Raw genomic sequence first — 18,709 nt, 5'->3', positions numbered from 1 at the left:
TTTTGCTTGGAAACCGCAAGCTCTATGCAAAAGGGACTAAAGAAAATATTGTAGCAGTGAAAATTCTCTACAAGACTGGCATTTATGATATTTGCATAGGTTTTACCGTTTTTGAGATATAGAAGTTCAAATTTGAACAATGCACTGACTGTATCGCATCCTTATAAAACAATGCCATGACTACAATTTTCCAACTTAAACTTATATATCTCAAAAATGGTGCAACCTAGGAAAACTTTATTAAAGTGAATCTTCTAGAGAATTTTTACAGCTATATGATTTTTTCTAGTCCCATTTCGATAGAACTTGCCGTTCTCAAACAAAAACGTGAAAACCTAAAACTGTGAACTAAACTTCTATGTCTCAAAAATGGTAAAACCTACGAACAAATCATAAAGATCAATTCTCTAGACAATTGTCACAGCTACAATATTTTCTTTAGCCCCATTTCGATAGGACTTGCACTTTCCAAGCAAAATCGTGAAAACCTAACAGAACCCTTAAAATGTGAATTTGACCGCGATTTATTTATTTTCTTGTTTTTGGATTTTTCTCATCTATGAACATTGCTGGTTCAGAATCTGCAAAAACTTCCCAGGTATAAGCGGTTTTCATTTAAAGTCAGTCAAGGTACACCCTTCATGACAGTGTTTCATATGGAGGGGATACAGTCAGTGTATTGTCCCAAATTGAACTTTTATATCTCAAAAATTGTAAAACCTAGGAAAAAGTCATAAAAGTCAATCTTGTAGAACATTTTCACTGCTACATTATTTTCTCTAATCCCATTTCGATAGGTCTTGCGGTTTTCAAGCAAAATCGCGAAAACCTAAAAAAGTCCTAAAAATGTGAACTTTGACCTCGATTTATTTTTTGATTTTTCTCATCTATGAACATCGTAGCTTCAGAATCCGCAAAAACTTCCCAGGTGTAAGCATCTTTCATTTAAATTTAATTAAGGCGCGCCGTGCTATGTTTAAATAAAATAGACTGACAGTGCCGACAATTCATCAAGAATTTAATTGAAATCACTTTAATTCATGTGCCACCGTGGTGCAATGGTATGCACACCTGCATCCTGCCCGCTGAAGGTCGTGGAGTCGATTCCAGACAACTACAAGTGGCGCCTTAAAACACGTTGTTTGGACTCGATCTCATATCATTGAGCTAATATGAATCGGAGTGCACTTATTGATATGAGAGAAATCTCCCTTGTCCCGCCTAAGATGTTTGTGGAACAATTCTATTATTATTAATTCAAATCAGTTTAAACAAAACGAGTGTATCGCCAGAATACTTGTTGTGTTGTTGTAGTTGCAAATAGACATATTGTTCTCCGTCTTTGATCAACAATATATTTTGGTTCATAATCTACACTGTAGAATTTGAAGCCCTACAAGCACTTTCGACTGTCTCGGAACTTGTACATGGTATGATTATTTGCAACTGCAACAACAAGGAAACAACTTCCTTGTTCCTTAACGATACTTAAAATTTGAAAGAATAAAGCCCAATTCTTGCCAAAAATTCCATTTCTGATATAATTTTATTTGCACAAAACTTTGCATCGCTACAACGTTAAATGATATTTTATGTTTCCAGCCGAACAACTTAATGATGTTTAACGAAACTGCTGGCATGACCATGATGTTCGCCATGATGTTCGTGATGGTTGTCACGTTCATTGGCATTATGGTGATAATCATGTTCCACATGATTAGCGTACTCAACAACATGTTCCTTTTCAGCATGATGTTCATGGTGTCCATCGTGATGATGGCCATGGTGTTCATCGTGATGATGGTCATCGTTATGATGTTGAGTCTTGTGATGATCACCATGTTCCACATGACTAACATATTCAACAATGTGATCCTTTCCGGAGTGGTGAGCTGCTGTAGTATAATGTGAATCGTGTTCACCATGATGATTCTCATGGTGTTCACTGTGTTGGTAAGTTTCGGGATGTTTAGCATGACCAATTGTTTTAACATCAGCCTGGAAACCACTGTGATCATCGGCCTTATAGTTGACCACACGTACAGTGCCGTCAGCTTCCGTTAAGAAATAACCACCTACATAATATACAAAATTGTATGAGGTTAAGTAAATTTATGATTATTATTAAATTAAAATTAGTATGATTATTTGCACAAAATGTATTTACCATGCACTTTATCACCATCACGATGTTCCCATTGTTCCTTGATATCCTCGGTTTTCAAATCCTTAACACCGTATTTGAATTCGTATTTAGGATGAGAGTTATGTTCATGATGTTCACCATGATCATGGTGATCATGAGCCATGCTCATACCGCACAAAGCTAAAACAGCGACAATGATTAAAAAGTTCATAATGGTTTTTCTTAGGAGCTGTTGAATAGTCAACCAATGGCACAGAACTGCTACTGATTTTGCTTTTCAGTGTATAGTTTTTATACTGAATTGGAATTAGTCTATTCGATGCATGTTAATGCACAATCGCTAATTATAGAAACGTTAAATACATTATAGTTTTGAAAGGGTAAGGTGAGAAAGTAATTTGGTTATTAGCTTATAATCGTATTTAATGTTCTGTTTAAGCGGCTATAAAACTTATTACACAGTCAAATAAAAAAACGATGTTTAAGGAGATTTATTTCTCAGATATACAATGGAATTAATACCGCGGTTACACCCTCCATGTGGGTTAACCCGGCAAAAAACTCTAGTGTAACCGTACTATAACACTACTATTTTTTGATCGTAGCTGTATCTATGTACATGTATCTGTGTTGACATATTTTTAATTAAATTTAAACACTGCAAACCCAAGATTATATTACAACAAATAACGAAAGAATAAAAAAGTAAACACCCCTAATGTTTTGCACTTGGAATGTCCAGATTCTTTACAGAAACAAGAAAAGGAAGTGGGATGGAACGGAAAGGAGATACAATTGATAATTCATATCTGCACCTAGAATAGAATGCTAGCTATTTAGAACGGCCTTGAAAATTGTTAAGTATTAAGTCGTATTCTTATTGTACCTTGCACTATAGTATGGAGGGTATATAAAGTTTGTTTTTCGGTTTGTAACGCACTGAAATAATAATTAGCGACACAATAAAATATGTGGGAATATTACTTCCCTATTTTCCACTTTATGTTTTAAAAAAATATTATCAATCACATAGGCGTTGTTTTCTATACCCACCAAAATAATATGGATGGTATAAGTAAATGTTTATCGGAGACCCTATAAAGTATATAATCTTGATCAGGGTAAAGTCGATATAAGCATGTCCGCCTGTCAGTCCGTCTGTTGAAATTAAGATACAGCCCGCAATTTTTAAGATAGGCCTTTGTAATTTGGTATATAAGTTTATATTACTTCTGGGATGGTTGGTATTGCAAATTGTCTATATCGGTCAACGTTTTTATATAGTCCCCATAGAACGGTACCACTCGATTTTCGGTACTTCGAAGGTTTTAGCCGCATTATCATACTGAAATAGCTGAAATTTGGTAATTAGTCTTTGTTGGGGTTATAAAAGTTTCCCCCAGAAATTTGGCTGTCCACGTCTTCATATAGCCCCCATAGAACGTACCTCCCGATTTTCGGTGTTTTGAAGATGTGGCCTCAATATTCCTCAGAAATAGCTGAAATGTGGTAGTTATGAAATTTGTCGGTATAGGTCTACGCCTTCATATTGCCCCCATAGAACGATACCAACCGCTTTTTGCAATCCCACGGCAGCGGGTTCTTTCGTACCAGATTCACCCGAAACCATAGTGTTTCGGCCAGCGGCTGCCAACCCAGCATCAAACCTTTGATTCTACGTAGGTTTTTATGCTGCTATAACAACAACAACCGATTTTTGGGATTTTAAAGGTTTTAGCTTCATTTACACACCGAAATGGCTGAAATTTGATATTTAGTCTTTGTTGGAGGTAAAAGCCTTTCTGACTGACTTTCGTCGTTTCGATATAGCCACCATGGAACGGTACCATTCAATTTTCGTAATTCTGAAGGTTGTGACGTCAATATCCCACCGGAAGGCCAAAATTTATTATTTCGTCTTGCATGGGGCTATAAAATATTCCAAAAGTGAATTATCAGTATAGGTCCGCGGTTTCCTATATCCCCCTAGGAGCGTACCTCTTGATTTTCGGTATTTTGAAGGTTTTACCGAAATATCAAAAATTTGGTATTTAGTCTTCTTTGAGTCTAAAAACTTTCTGCCATAAATTTGTAGGTATAGATCGACGTTTTGATATAGCCCCCATGGAACGGTATCTCCCTGATTTCGGTATTTTGAATGTTAGCCCATTGTTTTACCGAACTTATTGAAAGTTGGTTTTTAGTCATGTTCATAAACGAAAAGAAACTAATTGCTCCATTATACTTCGATACAACTCGTGGTGGAGGGTATAATAAGTTCGGCATAACCGAACTTAACGCCGTTCTTATTTGTTTTTATTTTATAAACTTCTCGTTTGGGTTAAGCTGGAAGATCGAAGATATTTTGCAAGTGAAAAAGGAGAGCCGAAGATTCGAACCTACACAATCACCAAATTATGTTACCGGTTTCGATGTCAGTCAGCTCATCAGACATATCGGCTGTGGGAGTGGCTTCTCTGTCTTCGAACTTTGATTTCTCAAATGCAATTTGTTTATACAGCGACGGCTATTTATCCGTACAATCGCATGGCTTCCATGACTAATATTCGCGAATTCCGATGAAGAAAAAATTTCCTCTGCTTCCTCATTTCCACCTATGGGAATATCTCGTGTTGATATAAAAATCCAACCATTTCGGAAGACGAATCCTATGCCTTGGTTTCAGCAAATTGAAAGCCGATTTTTAAAGCTAGAATAACTCAGGGTGAAACGAAACGCCACGCATTAGTAGGATCAATTAAAACAAATATTATCAACGCAATAAGCCGTATCATTGAGAATCCTCTATCTGACATTAAGTACGAAGCATTAAAGACGGCATTGCTAGCTGAATTTGAAGATTCCGAAGAAAGGAGAATACAGAAGTTGTTCAAGAATGTCGAAAAGGGCGACAAAAAACAGACATGCGCCAGTTATCATCAGGGAAAGTACCAAACGACATGTTTAAATCGTTGTGGTTTCAACGTCTACCAACCATGATAAAAACAGTTTGATCCTTAAGTACCGACAGCCTGGAAAAGCTTGCACTCATGGCGGGTAAAATTAATGATGAATTTAGTAAGGAACAGAACGTCAATAATAAATGGATACCTCTCGAATTTTATTCCAAAAAGTTTTCAGAAACGCAACGCAGATATAGCACGTATGATCGCAAGCTACAATCTGCATATTCCGGTCTGAAACATTTTCAATATTGACCATTTTCGAATTACACCGTCCATAAAACTCTTTCATTTGTATTTCTACAAAAATCTTAAGAAACTTCACCGAGACACTTACGCCAACTAGACAGCATACCACGGATATCCGATATATTAGAGGAAGAGACCACGATACAGCTGATTTCTTGAAATGCCAAATTCATTTAATTTCATCGACTTAGCAAAGGATCAAGAAACTGATAAAGAACTAAGTTCAATGTTGTCGTATACGGAGTACAGTCTAATTGTCAAGAAAAATTTGATTAAGGCCAAATTCTTAGTCGATCTATGCAAATGGAAAAATTCGAATTACAAATGAAATAATTTAAATTACAAATGAAATAATTCAATTTATGATGAATAATTTGAACCACCGAAATTCTTCGAATTACATGTGAAATTGGTGTAGTATCAAGAAACATTGAGATTGAACGCTGAAATTTTGGAAAGACGAGGGAGTAGCTCCCATGTAAACGTATTGTCCGATTTCAGGTACTATTTGGCGTTTTTAGCAAAATTTTCGGACCGAATTAGCTATCATTTAGCATTTAGGGTTCCTAAAGTTCTTACCTTCTAAAATTTATGGGCCTAGGTCCATGTTTTGTTATAGCCCACATATAACGGTGCCACCCGGTTTTCGGCATTTTACATTATTTCTTCTCCGTTGGAGTACAACCTGTGACGTATTTATTATAGCCTCCACCGTAATATGGAGGGTGTATATATAAATTTGTCATTGTCATTCCGTTTGTAACACATCGAAATATTCATCGGAGACCATACAAATTATATATATTCTTGATCAGGGTAAAATTCTAAGTCGATATAACCATGTTTGTCTGTCCGTCCGTCTGTTGAAATCAAGATACAGCTCGCAATTTTTAAGAAAGAGCTATGTAATTTGGTACGGAAGTTTCTATTACTCCTAGGATGTTTGGTATTGCAAATGGGCCATATCGGTCCACGTTTTGATATAGCCCCCATAGAACGGTACCAACCGAATTTCGGTATTTTGAAGGTTTTAGCCTCATTATCACACCGAAATGGCTGAAATTTGTTACTTAGTCTTCGTGGGGGGGTATAAAACTTTCTCCCAGTAACTTGTCGGTATAAATCCACGCCTTAGTATAGCCCCCATAGAACGATACCTCCCTATTTTGGGTATTTTGAATGTTGTGTCCAAAATAATCCACCAAAATAGCTGAAATTTGGTATTTAGTCTTCGTTGGGAGTATAAAACTTTCCCCCAGAAATTTAGCTATAGTTGTGGCCTCAATATTCCACCGAAATGGCTGAAATTTGTTATATGGTCTTCATTTGAGGTATTAAACGTTGCATATGAATTTGTCGGTAAAGGTCCACACCTTCATACAGCCCCAATGGAACTGTACTACCACATTTTCGGTGTTTTGAAGGTTTTAGCCTTATTATCACACCGAACTGGCTGAAATTTAGTACTTAGTCTTCGTTGGGCGTATAAAACTCTCTCCCAGAAATTTGTCGGTATAGGTCCACGCCTTCACATAGCCCCCATAGAATGGTACCTCCCGATTTTCGGTATTTTGAAGGTTGCCAGCGAAATGCCTGAAATTTGGTGTTTAGTCTTTGTTGGAGGTACAAGTTTTTCTGCCTGAAATTCGTTAGTAAAGGTCTACGTTGCTATAGCCAAATAGAACGGGTTACCCGAGTTTCGTAATTCTGAAGGCTGTGACGTCAATATCCCACTGAAAGACTGAAATTTGTTATTTAGTCTTTCATGGGGTTATATCAAAATATGTCCGCGGGTTCCTATATCCTCCATAGAAGCGTACCTCTTCATTTTCGGTATTCTAAAGGTTTTACCGAAATATCGGAAATTTGGTATTTAGTCTTCTTTGAGTCTAACAACTTTCAGCCAGATGTAGGCATAGATCGACATTTTGATATAGCACCCATGGAACGGTACCTCCCGAATTTCGGTATTTCGGGAAAGGAAACTAATTGTTCTATTTTACTTCAATACATTTAGTGGTGGATAGAGTTGGACAATCTCGTTCAATGGACCGATCCGGATCACTATCTCGTTCAATGGACATCGGTAATTTCTTTGACAAAACTGCGTATACTTAATTTCACACGATGTTACTCATTCGTCTTTGAATGATTACAGTGATTCGGATCGTTCAATAGAACGAGATTGCCCAACTCTAGTGGTGGAGGGTATAACAAGATCGGCCTGGCCGAACTTAACGCGTTCTTACTTGTTTTTATCTTAAATTACTCAGCAGCCATTGGGGTTATTTTGTGGAATTGTACGTGAAGAAAAACTTAAGGCGTTTGTTTATCGAAGAAGAAAAATTATTAAAATTTTTCTATTCAGTACAGCCTTTTGCCACTAATGAACGATTTTGAATCGACATGATAATTGATAATGAACCCTACGTTAAATGGCATATGAGAACGAATTTAATGATGGGAGGTTACGTCCTGAAATTGATATATCAAAACACCCTATTCCGTAATATATCGTATTGGAAAGCCTTGTGCGGTTTATTGTTCTGGCTACCCAAGTGAATTTAAACGAAATAGCAAAAATTAAAATTCAAACGGTACTGGTACTTTTGCATCCTACACCACCTATGTATTGTATGTCCTTATATACTTCTGGCCAAATCTTTTAGAGAATGGAACCAAAACAATTAAAATACCCACAATCGAAACAAAACATTAAATGTGAATTACTCTAAAACACGATCCGATATGCAAAAAATTATATCATCTGTTCTAAAAATAATTTGAATTTCCATACCACACTTCAAAACCCTATTGAGAATTCTAAACCTTATGAAAAATAAATGATAAAAGCTCTTTAGGTTTTTTGTCGCAATTTATATTTTTTTAATTTTAAAAATATTTTTAGTTAAATATTGCAGAATATCACAAAGTTATATACATTTATATTCAATATACATTCAAGTATTATAGAATACGGCTTAATGATGGTGTACATTAACAAAACTAGCGGCATGACCATGATGATCATTGGAGTAATGATGACCACTGTGGTGATCAGCATGTTGGACATGATTAGCGTATTCAACAACATGATCCTTTTCAGCATGATGAGAAGAAGCAGCATAGTCAGCGTGATGGTTGTCGGCATGTTCAACATGATGATGTACCTGTTCAACGTGGTAATCATGATGATCATGTTTTTCGTTGTGGGTTTCAGGATGTTTGGCATGACCGATTGTTATGACATCAGCATGGAAACCACTGTGATCATCAGCATGATAATTAACAACACGAGTGGTGCCATCAGCTTCCTTCAAGAGATAACCACCTATGGAAATACATAAATATTTGAAGTTAATATTGATATGTTTGATTAGTGTAATTTAATAAAAACTATTTACCATGAACTTTATCACCATCACGATGTTCCCATTGTTCTTTAATATCCTCGGTTTTCAAATCCTTGACACCATATTTGAATTCGTATTTAGGATGAGAGTAATGTTCATGATGTTCATCATGACCATGGTGCTCGTGGTGTTCATGGGCCATGCTCACAACACAAAGAGCTACAAAAACGGCAATGGTTAGGAATTTCATGCTGTTGCTTGTGTGGAGCTGTTGCTGCTTATTCAAATGATGCTGAAGAAGTGATACTATTTTTGGCAAGTGATTGCATTATTTATACTGCATGGAGTGTGACTCAATTTATGTGAGTAGTTAACGTTTGTCATCGTAAAATAACTACCGATAGTAAATGAAGGTTAAGACTACCAGTTACTACCGCTATTTTCACATTAAAGGTATTTAAAGTACTTTGCGTTATAACTAATAAGATTGTAATCACTAAAACCGTTTTAATATTTATTAATTTTTCTCTTTGGAGTTAAGCTTAATGACCGAAAATGATATTGCAAGTGAAAAAGCAAAGCCGACGATTCGAACCCACACACCACCAATTTATGTGACTAGTTTCGATGTTCGTAGGCAGCTCATCAGACATATCGACTGTAGGAGTGGCTTCTCTGTCATCGAACTTTTACTTCTCAAATGCAATGCGTTCTTACAATGTCCGTTCAATTTATAGACTTCCATGACAATTTTTTTTAGCGCAGCCTTTGGAAATTCTTGGCTCTGAACGCCAACACATAGTGACAACATCTTAATATGTTTTCGAGGACGTGGGTTCAAATCCCAGCCGAGCTCATCCGTTTTTATACCCTCCACCATAGGATAGGGGTATATTAAGTTTGTCACTACGTTTGTAACTACTCGAAATAATCATTGTAGACCCCACAAAGTATATATAATCTTGATCAGCGTGCAATTCTAAATCGATATAGCCATGTCCGTCCGTCTGTGGAAATCACTCTAGCGTCCGAACGGATTGACGTAGGTTGATGAAATTTTGGGAAAATCTATTATATGTACGTAGGACTTTTGGTAATGAAAGCGGGTTATGTAGGTCCACGCTTTCGTATAGCCCCGATACAAAATGACGCGTCGTCGTTTTAAGGAATTTTTAAGATATTTAGCCCATTTTACCACCGAATTGGTTGTAATTTGGTACTTTGTGTCTCCAGAGGCCAAAAAATATTCCTACCAAAGTTGGGTTATTATAAGTTTGTTTTGGTAAAAATGCATGTAACACCGCGAAATATTCGTCGGAGACCCCCAATGTGGTATACCAATCTTCATATCTCGACGAGATAAAGCGATTTTGAAATGTGTGTCTGTCCGTCCGTCCGTCTGTCCATTATAAATTGTAAACACGCTCCAAGCCGCAATTATGGACCGATCGTCACGAAATTTTGTATGGAGGTCGGGTTCAGATCAGAATAGATCCCTATTCTTATTGGTGATGATCGTGAAATATTTAGCGGGTGAAATGGACCAAAAACTTAATATTTATCCAATTTTCTAGCGGCTCTGTAGGTCTCAATAATAGTCCGATCAACGCGTAATTTTAAATAAGGTAAGAGTATATCACAAAAGAGAAGCTTGCAATTTGAGATGGCGATCGGATAATATTTAGAGGGTTAAATGGACCAAAACTTTTGTGTGAAAATTTTGAAAATTTTTAATATACAGCTTATATCTTAATTCCTGGAAGTGACATTCCGGACAAGTGAGATATACTTGAAAGTGTGCATGATCAGATAACAGAGTTACAGCCTAATATATTCCGTTATTTGTTTGTAGTGTAATAATAAACTCGCTAGAAGTCGCAATTATACATCAATAGTCACGAAATTTTGCACCGGGTAAGAGTATAGGTCGAAAAAGATGCCTGCAATTTCGAATGATGATCTGATATTCTTTAGCAGGTGAAATGGACCATTAGTTTTGTATGAAAAATATAAAAATTTTATTTTTGGTCGATATTTTAATTCCTTGAGGACATATATATTTCGCAAAGTAGCCTACAATTGAAAAAAACTACTAAACTTTCCTCTGATGTAAATTGCAATAAAGTGTTTGCTAGATAACGGGCCTACTGATTAATATATAATGGATTCTGTCTAGAGAACCACATTTTTATCCCATGCTACTTATTGTCTCTCCAATAGTTTATGTAACACCACGAAATTTTCGTCCAAGACCTCTTATTTGGTATGCCGAAATTCATATCTCGACGAGATAAAGCGATTTAGCGATGTGTGTTCGTCCATTAAAAATTGTAAACAAGCTTTAGGCCGCAATTATGGACCGATTGTAACGAATTTTTTAAGGAGGTTGGGTTCGGGCCAGAATAGAAATGATTAGTTTTTGGTGATGATCGTGAAATGTTCAGGGGATGAAATGTACCAAAAACAATATTTTAACCAATTTTGTAGCGGCTCTGTAGGTCAAAATAATAACCCGCAAAATTTTAAACAAAGATAGAGTTTATGATGAAGAAGAAGCGTACAAACCAACGTGAAGATCAGATAATACTTAGCGGGTTAAATGGACTGAAACTTTTGTGTGAAATTGGTAAAAATTTCAATAATGTAGCGGTTAAACAACTGAAGTAGTAATACTACATAATTGGGTTTCATTACATTTTACGTGAACTATATTTCCCTTTCCTGCTACAAAAATGTCTTTGTCATGCTAGATAACTTTTTGGTTTTGGTCATAAGTATTATACATTACATCTCTGATATTTGATAATTTAATTTTCACAATGGAGAGCGATTGTCCAGGGATAGTGGTATAGGGTATCCCATGGTCGGCTCCGTCCGACTATAGACTTTTCTTACTTGTTTTAATATATTTTGAATGTATTAGACCCATTTGACCACAGAATTGGTTGTAATTTGGTATTTTGTGTCTTCAGAGGCTAGAAAACATTCCTACCAAAGTTGGGTTATATAGGTCCACGTGTTGGTATAGCCCCCACATAAGGCCCCTTATAAAGTACGCGTCATTTGAATATATTTTGAATGTATTAGACCCATTTGACCAAAGAATCGGTTGTAACTTTGTATTTTGTGTTTCCAGAGGCTATGAAACATTTCTACCAGAAAATGTTTATATAGGTCCACGTGTTGATATAACCCCCATAATACAATATCTCCCGATTTTCGATATTTTGAACGTTTTAGCCTCATTATCACACCGAGATGGCTGAAATTTGGTATTTAGTCTTCTTTAGGCGTATAAAACTTTCCCCCAGAAATTTGTAGGTATAGGTCCACGCCATCATATAGCCCCCATAGAACGGTACCTTCCGAATTTCGGTATTTTGAAGGTTGTGGCCACATTAATCAACCGAAATGGCTGAAATTTGTGGTGGAGGGTATAAAAAGTTCGGCCCGACCGAACTTAACGCTTTTCTTACTTGTTTTACCTTATTTAGGTAACGGTAGTCACAGTATACCTCCGCCTCAAATTGTGAACAGAATAGAAAATAATTATTCCGTTTCATTTCAGAATATTTTATGGTGGTGAGTATAAATGTTCGGCACGACCGAACTTAACGTTTTTTTTTTATTTTTTTGTACTGTTAATGTTTCGGAAAATAAAGTAACAGGACTCAGGGTATCGATTCAATAATATTCTGATCATATTAACGGTAGCCAATATAGCTATTTTTCGAAATTCTATTTTGTTTGTTGTTTAAGGGAGACACAGCAAAAATAACAGGAGCTTATTTTCAGTTATCTCGGCTGGGAACTTAGTCCATAACATATACGACTGTTTACAAGCATGCTGACATTATTCGAGATGAGCGTATGACGTTTTTAAGAGTTTATCGGTATGTGGAAGTATTTTCTGTAGCTCTACCAAATAAATACAAGTTTTAAGTTTTTTATTGTAATTTATATTTTTCTTTATTTTAATAAAAATATTATTAAAAATTTCTGAATATCACATTTAACAAATTATATACATTTAAACTCAATATATAATCGAGTATTGTTGAATATGGCTTAATGATGGTGTACATTAACGAAACTAGCGGCATGACCATGATGATCATTGGAGTAATGATGGGTACTGTGGTGATCAGCATGTTGGACATGATTAGCGTATTCAACAATGTGATCCTTTTCAGCATGATGAGAAGAAGCAGCATAATCATCGTGATGGTTGTCAGCATGTTCGACATGATGATGAACCTGTTCCACGTGGTAATCATGATGACCATGTTTTTCGTTGTGGGTTTCAGGATGTTTGGCATCACCGATTGTTTTGACATCAGCATGGAAACCACTGTGATCATCAGCATGATAATTAACAACACGAGTGGTGCCATCAGCTTCCTTCAAGAGATAACCACCTATGGAAATAAATATTTCAAGTTTATATTGATCTTGTTAATTAGTGTAATTTAATAAAAACTATTTACCATGAACTTTATCGCCATCACGATGTTCCCATTGTTCCTTAATATCCTCGGTTTTCAAATCCTTGACGCCATATTTGAATTCGTATTTAGGATGAGAGTAATGTTCATGATGTTCATCATGACCATGGTGCTCGTTGTGTTCATGGGCCATGCTCACAACACAAAGAGCTACAAAAACGGCAATGGTTAGGAATTTCATATTGTTGCTTGTGTAGAGCTGTTGATGCTTATTCAAATGATGCTGAAGAAGTTATACTATTTTCGGAATGCGATTGTATTATTTATACTAAATGCGATTTTGTTAAACTGTTTGTGACTTGGTTATGGGAGTAGTAAAGGTTTGTCATCGTAAAACAACTACTGATAGTAAAAAATGAAGGTTAAGACTACCGGTTGTTACCGTTATTATCACATAGATATTAGATTGCAATTACTAAACAAATTGTTATAAAATTATGTTATTTTAATTTTTTGTAAAAAAAGTAATAGAATCGATTTTACCGTCATATCGTACATATGTATGTATGTACATCCTAAGACTGTGGCAGTAAAAGGCATCGACTTATTGACAGATCAAACACTGACTATATGAACAAAAAACCTTTACTTAACCCTCAACCCACCATGGTATGGAGTATGCTTTGCGTTTGTAACGCATTGAAATAATCCTTTGCTACCCTATAAAGAATAGATATTCTTGATCAGGAAATAGTCTGAGGCGATGTAGCCATGTCCATATGTTGTAATCACTCTAGCATCCACAATAAATGAGCTAGAACGCTATATTTTTGCACCCAAGATGGGCTACATTGGCCCAAGTTTTGGTATAGCCCCATATAACGGTACCTCCCGATTTTCTTTATTTCGAGGATTATAGCTAAAATTGTTAACCTAAATTGCTGTAATTTGACATTTGAGATTCTTAGTGTTCACAAAACTTCTTAACTTAAAAATGTCAAGATTGGTCCCTGTTTTCGGTATTTTTTTAGGATTTTAGCTACATTTTTTGACTCGAAAAACTTATCCATCTTTAATTAAGAACAGGAAAGGAAACTAACTATTCCATTGTAGTTCAGAATTTTTTATGGTGGAGGATATAAAAGTTGAACTTTTTACTTGTTTAAATTTATGTAGTAGGGGTTATATCACCAATATTTTTTGAAAATTAAACATAGCTGAAGCCAAGGTTTACCCTTTTAGAACACGCGACTTGAGATTGTATATTATACAAATTAAATATTTTTGGATAAAATGAAATGTTTCTGGACGTGGCAAACAATATTGGCCTATAGATAATTTGCGTGGAAGCTGAGGCTATATATGTTAAAAAATGGGTAAAAATGGGTTGAAGCCAACTTGTCTTTTTTTGTTTTCTGTCAATTTGTGAGTAAGTCGCACTTCTCACGATTTCCCAAGATAAAAGTAGAAGCCAACTAAATATGGTTAATCTCACTAATGTATTTCTTTTCAAAATTTGATCTGCTTCTACCATTAAATGATGTTGACATTTTGAAGCCAGATTTACAGTGTTTTTTGAAATTTTTTCTAACATCATTCCGCAAACTGGTTTTTCAAAAAGTCATATGCAGTATTGTAGAACTCGCGATTCTGAGTTATTTGATATATGTGTCGTGATTGTAGTCTACACAGCTTCATAGAAATCTGCATCCAAATGCGGAAATTTTGTGAGAACATTTTTCTATAAATCATATTTTTCGGGTCTAATATTTGCAATTGTCATTGAAATACCTCGTACTCCATTGCACATTTTGGGTTATGTTTCGGATCCAATAAATCATTACTCGTGAAAATCCATCTACTAAAATTTCAAAGTACAAAAATCACCTGAAATTGTTTTTGAAAATATCGCGTATTTTATCTCGTTTTCCGCGGGTCGTTTCCATTGCAATGAAATGTAAGAATCTATATTCTTTTTAATAATACGACGACTGTATTGTTGAACATTTGAATCAAGAATAAATTTATTTTCCATATTTTTTTCAGTATCCATAAATTATATTTCATGGATTCCTTTTCCCAAAATAATTTTATGAAATGTATTTATGCATTTTCACTCATGATTTTTACAAGAACGTGACTACTGAAAGATGCACTGCATTTTAACTGACCCTTTGGCACTGCATTTTAACTGACCCTCTGACACTGCATTTTAACTGACCCTTTGGCATTGCATTTTATCTAACCCTTTGGGGGTAGAATAGTATGCAGTCCAAAGCACATGTTTTGATACATTCTGCGGAATGTGTGCAAGCCATTACAAAATATCAACAACAAATAAAATGCATTTATTATTTGTGTAAAACAAGAATATTAAGAACTTTATTACATTAACACAAATTATGAAAATTCTCCATTGAATTCAATCGCAACCATGCGTGTTTCCTCCGCTCTCCATTTAATCCAAGCTGAACTGTTCTTGCTTTATCTGCTAAATGGGTGTGATATTGTCTTTCCATCTCCAGATAAGATTTCGACATGTACTCCAACAGCACTCCATTGGAAAATTTTCTTACCGAAAAAATCTTCGCAAATTAAATATTTTTTTATTTTATATTAACAAATTTTTGGAAACGTTAACACGCTTATCTCTTTTTGGAAAATGTATTCCGCTGCCTGTAGAGATGTACAAACTGATTTATGTACTTGTAGGGATCTCTAACAATTGCTAATAAAATGTAGCGAACGGAGTGCCTTTTTCACGACTCCGTTAAACTGCATCCGGATGTTGTTAAAATGTGACAAGTGGATGTGATTCTTTGGATTGCATCCAAATGCAGTTAAAAAGTGAGGAGTAGAGTGCTTTTTCACGACTCCGTTTGAACTGCATCAAAACATGCCGTGAACGAACTAGTCCACATTGCTCTACTTCCAATTTTCACGAGGAATTGGAGTGCCTTTTTCACGACTCCGTTAAACTGCATCCGGATGTTGTTAAAATGTGACAAGTGGATGTGATTCTTTGGATTGCATCCAAATGCAGTTAAAATGTGAGGAGTGGAGTGCCTTCTTATAAGTAAAACCCTCTTTCCTCTTCTGATCAAACTTTCGTTTCTGGTATTCTTGCATTTTGTCTTTCGAACTTTTCGCTTGATCTCGACTGAGAATAACATTTGTTAGGGTATTTTCTGAAAGTTCATTACTCAAGTAAGCGCCATCTTTTCCTGTTGGTAAGAAACCAAATAAAAGCTCATTTGGAATTTTCCCAGTTGATTTGTTGATAGTGGAATTAATTCCCCAAATTACTTATACATTCATCCTATTGAGTTTCATCTTCAGTGGATGCACACATATTGCAGATAGGATTGTTTTGTTATACCTTACCTAATAGGGGACGTTCCGTTAGACGCTGTTTTAATTCTACAAATGCTTTATGTTGCTCATCTCCCAATATAAATTTGGAGTCCTTTTTTACCAAGCTTTGAATAGGTCTTGCAAAGCGTACTGATTCATAAATTTCCTAAAATAGCTTGTTAATCCCAAGAACTGTCGTACCTCATGTATATTTGTTGGCACGGGAAATTCTAGCACCGCCTTTATTTTTTCTTTTCCTGGTTTCACACCCTCTGGGCTTATTTCGAAACCTAAATATTGAATAAAATTATGGAGGAAAAAACACTTTTTCAATTTAACCGTTACTCTATTAATCTTTTTTAATACAATTCCAAGTTTGTCGAATCCACTTTCAACAGTATCAGATGGAATTAATATATCGACCATATAAACCATTGCCGTAGTAAACCTTAAATTTCCAAGAACTTTATTCATAGTTCTTTGAAATACAGCTGGCGCATTTACTAAACCAAATAGCATTCTCAAGAATTCATAATGACCATCGGGTGTTCTAAATGCAGTCTTATGAGACGAGTCGTTATCCATTGAGATTTGGTAGTATCCACTTGCACAATCTAGACTAGTGAAATATTTGCTGTCTTTTAATCTACTAATTTCATCATCCATTCTCGGCATTGGAAAAACCTCTTTCTCGGTTTTCCTGTTCAGAGCTCTGAAATCTATGCACATTCTGTACCCCTGTTTAGAATAGTTTATCATTATCATCCTCGAACTCGAATTGTAATTTGAAAACAAAATGAATTTCTGTTTATATTGTCATTATCTGAATTTTCTAATGACCTTTTATATCGATAAATACAACTATGAGTTAATTCCTTTACCATTTCATAATAATATGGCAACAATTGTATTCTATGTTTTATCCGTGCTTTTGTTCGGCCTTTCTCTTGTGTTTGCCGATGGGCAACATGACAAATGACTTGCTCTTCTGGATCTAACACTCAAGCCGACAACAGCACGGATCGCACTTTAGGATCTCAATACTCTCAATAAATAACAAAGAATATGTAAGTTTGAATTCCGAACATCTCTTCTCTTATCATTGAAAGTCGACAGAATTCCGTAAGTAATCCACTTTTCAGGACCTTAGTGCTAATCCTACAGCGTTTTCCCATTAGAACCTTAGTTCTACCCATCGAACATTTGCTCAACTAATTAGAACCTAAGTTCTAATTAGATACGAATTTTCCCGTAGTATCAAGGGAGCTTTTACAATATTCAACCCCCATCTTTCTTTTTAACTAAAAGAATGGGGCTGGAGAACGAGGATGATGAGTCCTGAATAAGACCAGCATTTCTCAATTCTTCTACCAACTCTCGAACAACTTCCCTCTCCGACCAAGACATTCGATATGGCTTATACGTCACTGGAACCTCATCTTTAACGACTCGTCTCATAAGACTGCATTTAGAACACCCGATGGTCATTATGAATTCTTGAGAATGCCATTTGGTTTAGTAAATGCGCCAGCTGTATTTCAAAGAACTATGAATAAAGTTCTTGGAAATTTAAGGTTTACTACGGCAATGGTTTATATGGACGATATATTAATTCCATCTGATACTGTTGAAAGTGGATTCGACAAACTTGGAATTGTATTAAAAAAGATTAATTGATAATAGAGTAACGGTTAAATTGAAAAAGTGTTTTTTCCTCCATAATTTTATTCAATATTTAGGTTTCGAAATAAGCCCAGAGGGTGTGAAACCAGGAAAAGAAAAAATAAAGGCGGTGCTAGAATTTCCCGTGCCAACAAATATACATGAGGTACGACAGTTCTTGGGATTAACAAGCTATTTTAGGAAATTTATGAATCAGTACGCTTTGCAAGACCTATTCAAAGCTTGGTAAAAAAGGACTCGAAATTTATATGGGGAGATGAGCAACATAAAGCATTTGTAGAATTAAAACAGCGTCTAACGGAACGTCCCCTATTAGGTAAGGTATAACAAAACAATCCTATCTGCAATATGTGCATCCACTGAAGATGAAACTCAATGGAATGAATGTATAAGTAATTTGGGGAATTAATTCCACTATCAACAAATCAACTGGGAAAATTCCAAATGAGCTTTCATTTGGTTTCTTACCAACAGTAAAAGATGGCGCTTACTTGAGTAATGAAGTTTCAAAAAATA

General features: G+C 35.6%; 3 protein-coding genes across 3 annotated transcripts; all 3 read right to left on the bottom strand.

Moving 5' to 3' along the window:
* Nucleotides 1–1,527: 1,527 nt before the first annotated feature.
* On the bottom strand, nt 1,528–2,409 carry LOC141400956 (uncharacterized). The gene is made up of 2 exons (XM_073980669.1): nt 2,168–2,409; nt 1,528–2,075 (listed from the first exon to the last, which is right to left on the bottom strand). Exons 1-2 carry the CDS (start codon nt 2,355–2,357, stop codon nt 1,612–1,614), a joined length of 654 nt encoding a protein of 217 aa, XP_073836770.1. The 5' UTR covers nt 2,358–2,409; the 3' UTR covers nt 1,528–1,611.
* A 5,930-nt stretch (nt 2,410–8,339) lies between these two features.
* Nucleotides 8,340–8,961, bottom strand: LOC141403188 (uncharacterized). The gene is made up of 2 exons (XM_073985365.1): nt 8,763–8,961; nt 8,340–8,689 (listed from the first exon to the last, which is right to left on the bottom strand). Exons 1-2 carry the CDS (start codon nt 8,959–8,961, stop codon nt 8,340–8,342), a joined length of 549 nt encoding a protein of 182 aa, XP_073841466.1.
* Nucleotides 8,962–12,779: 3,818 nt separating this feature from the next.
* Nucleotides 12,780–13,397, bottom strand: LOC141403187 (uncharacterized). The gene is made up of 2 exons (XM_073985364.1): nt 13,199–13,397; nt 12,780–13,129 (listed from the first exon to the last, which is right to left on the bottom strand). Exons 1-2 carry the CDS (start codon nt 13,395–13,397, stop codon nt 12,780–12,782), a joined length of 549 nt encoding a protein of 182 aa, XP_073841465.1.
* Nucleotides 13,398–18,709: the final 5,312 nt, after the last annotated feature.

Source organism: Musca autumnalis, unplaced genomic scaffold (genome assembly GCF_047663935.1).
Source record: "Musca autumnalis isolate F117 unplaced genomic scaffold, ASM4766393v1 scaffold_4, whole genome shotgun sequence".
NCBI lineage: Eukaryota > Metazoa > Arthropoda > Insecta > Diptera > Muscidae > Musca > Musca autumnalis.
This window is presented reverse-complemented; position numbering and strand designations above follow the sequence as displayed.

Coding starts and splice junctions, on each gene's coding strand:
- LOC141400956 (XM_073980669.1), bottom strand. CDS start 2,357: ATGAACTTTTTAATCATTGTCGCTGTTTTAGCTTTGTGCGGTATGAGC. Junction 2,076..2,167: donor TGATGGTGATAAAGTGCATG/GTAAATACATTT, acceptor TATATTATGTAG/GTGGTTATTTCTTAACGGAA.
- LOC141403188 (XM_073985365.1), bottom strand. CDS start 8,961: ATGAAATTCCTAACCATTGCCGTTTTTGTAGCTCTTTGTGTTGTGAGC. Junction 8,690..8,762: donor TGATGGTGATAAAGTTCATG/GTAAATAGTTTT, acceptor GTATTTCCATAG/GTGGTTATCTCTTGAAGGAA.
- LOC141403187 (XM_073985364.1), bottom strand. CDS start 13,397: ATGAAATTCCTAACCATTGCCGTTTTTGTAGCTCTTTGTGTTGTGAGC. Junction 13,130..13,198: donor TGATGGCGATAAAGTTCATG/GTAAATAGTTTT, acceptor TTATTTCCATAG/GTGGTTATCTCTTGAAGGAA.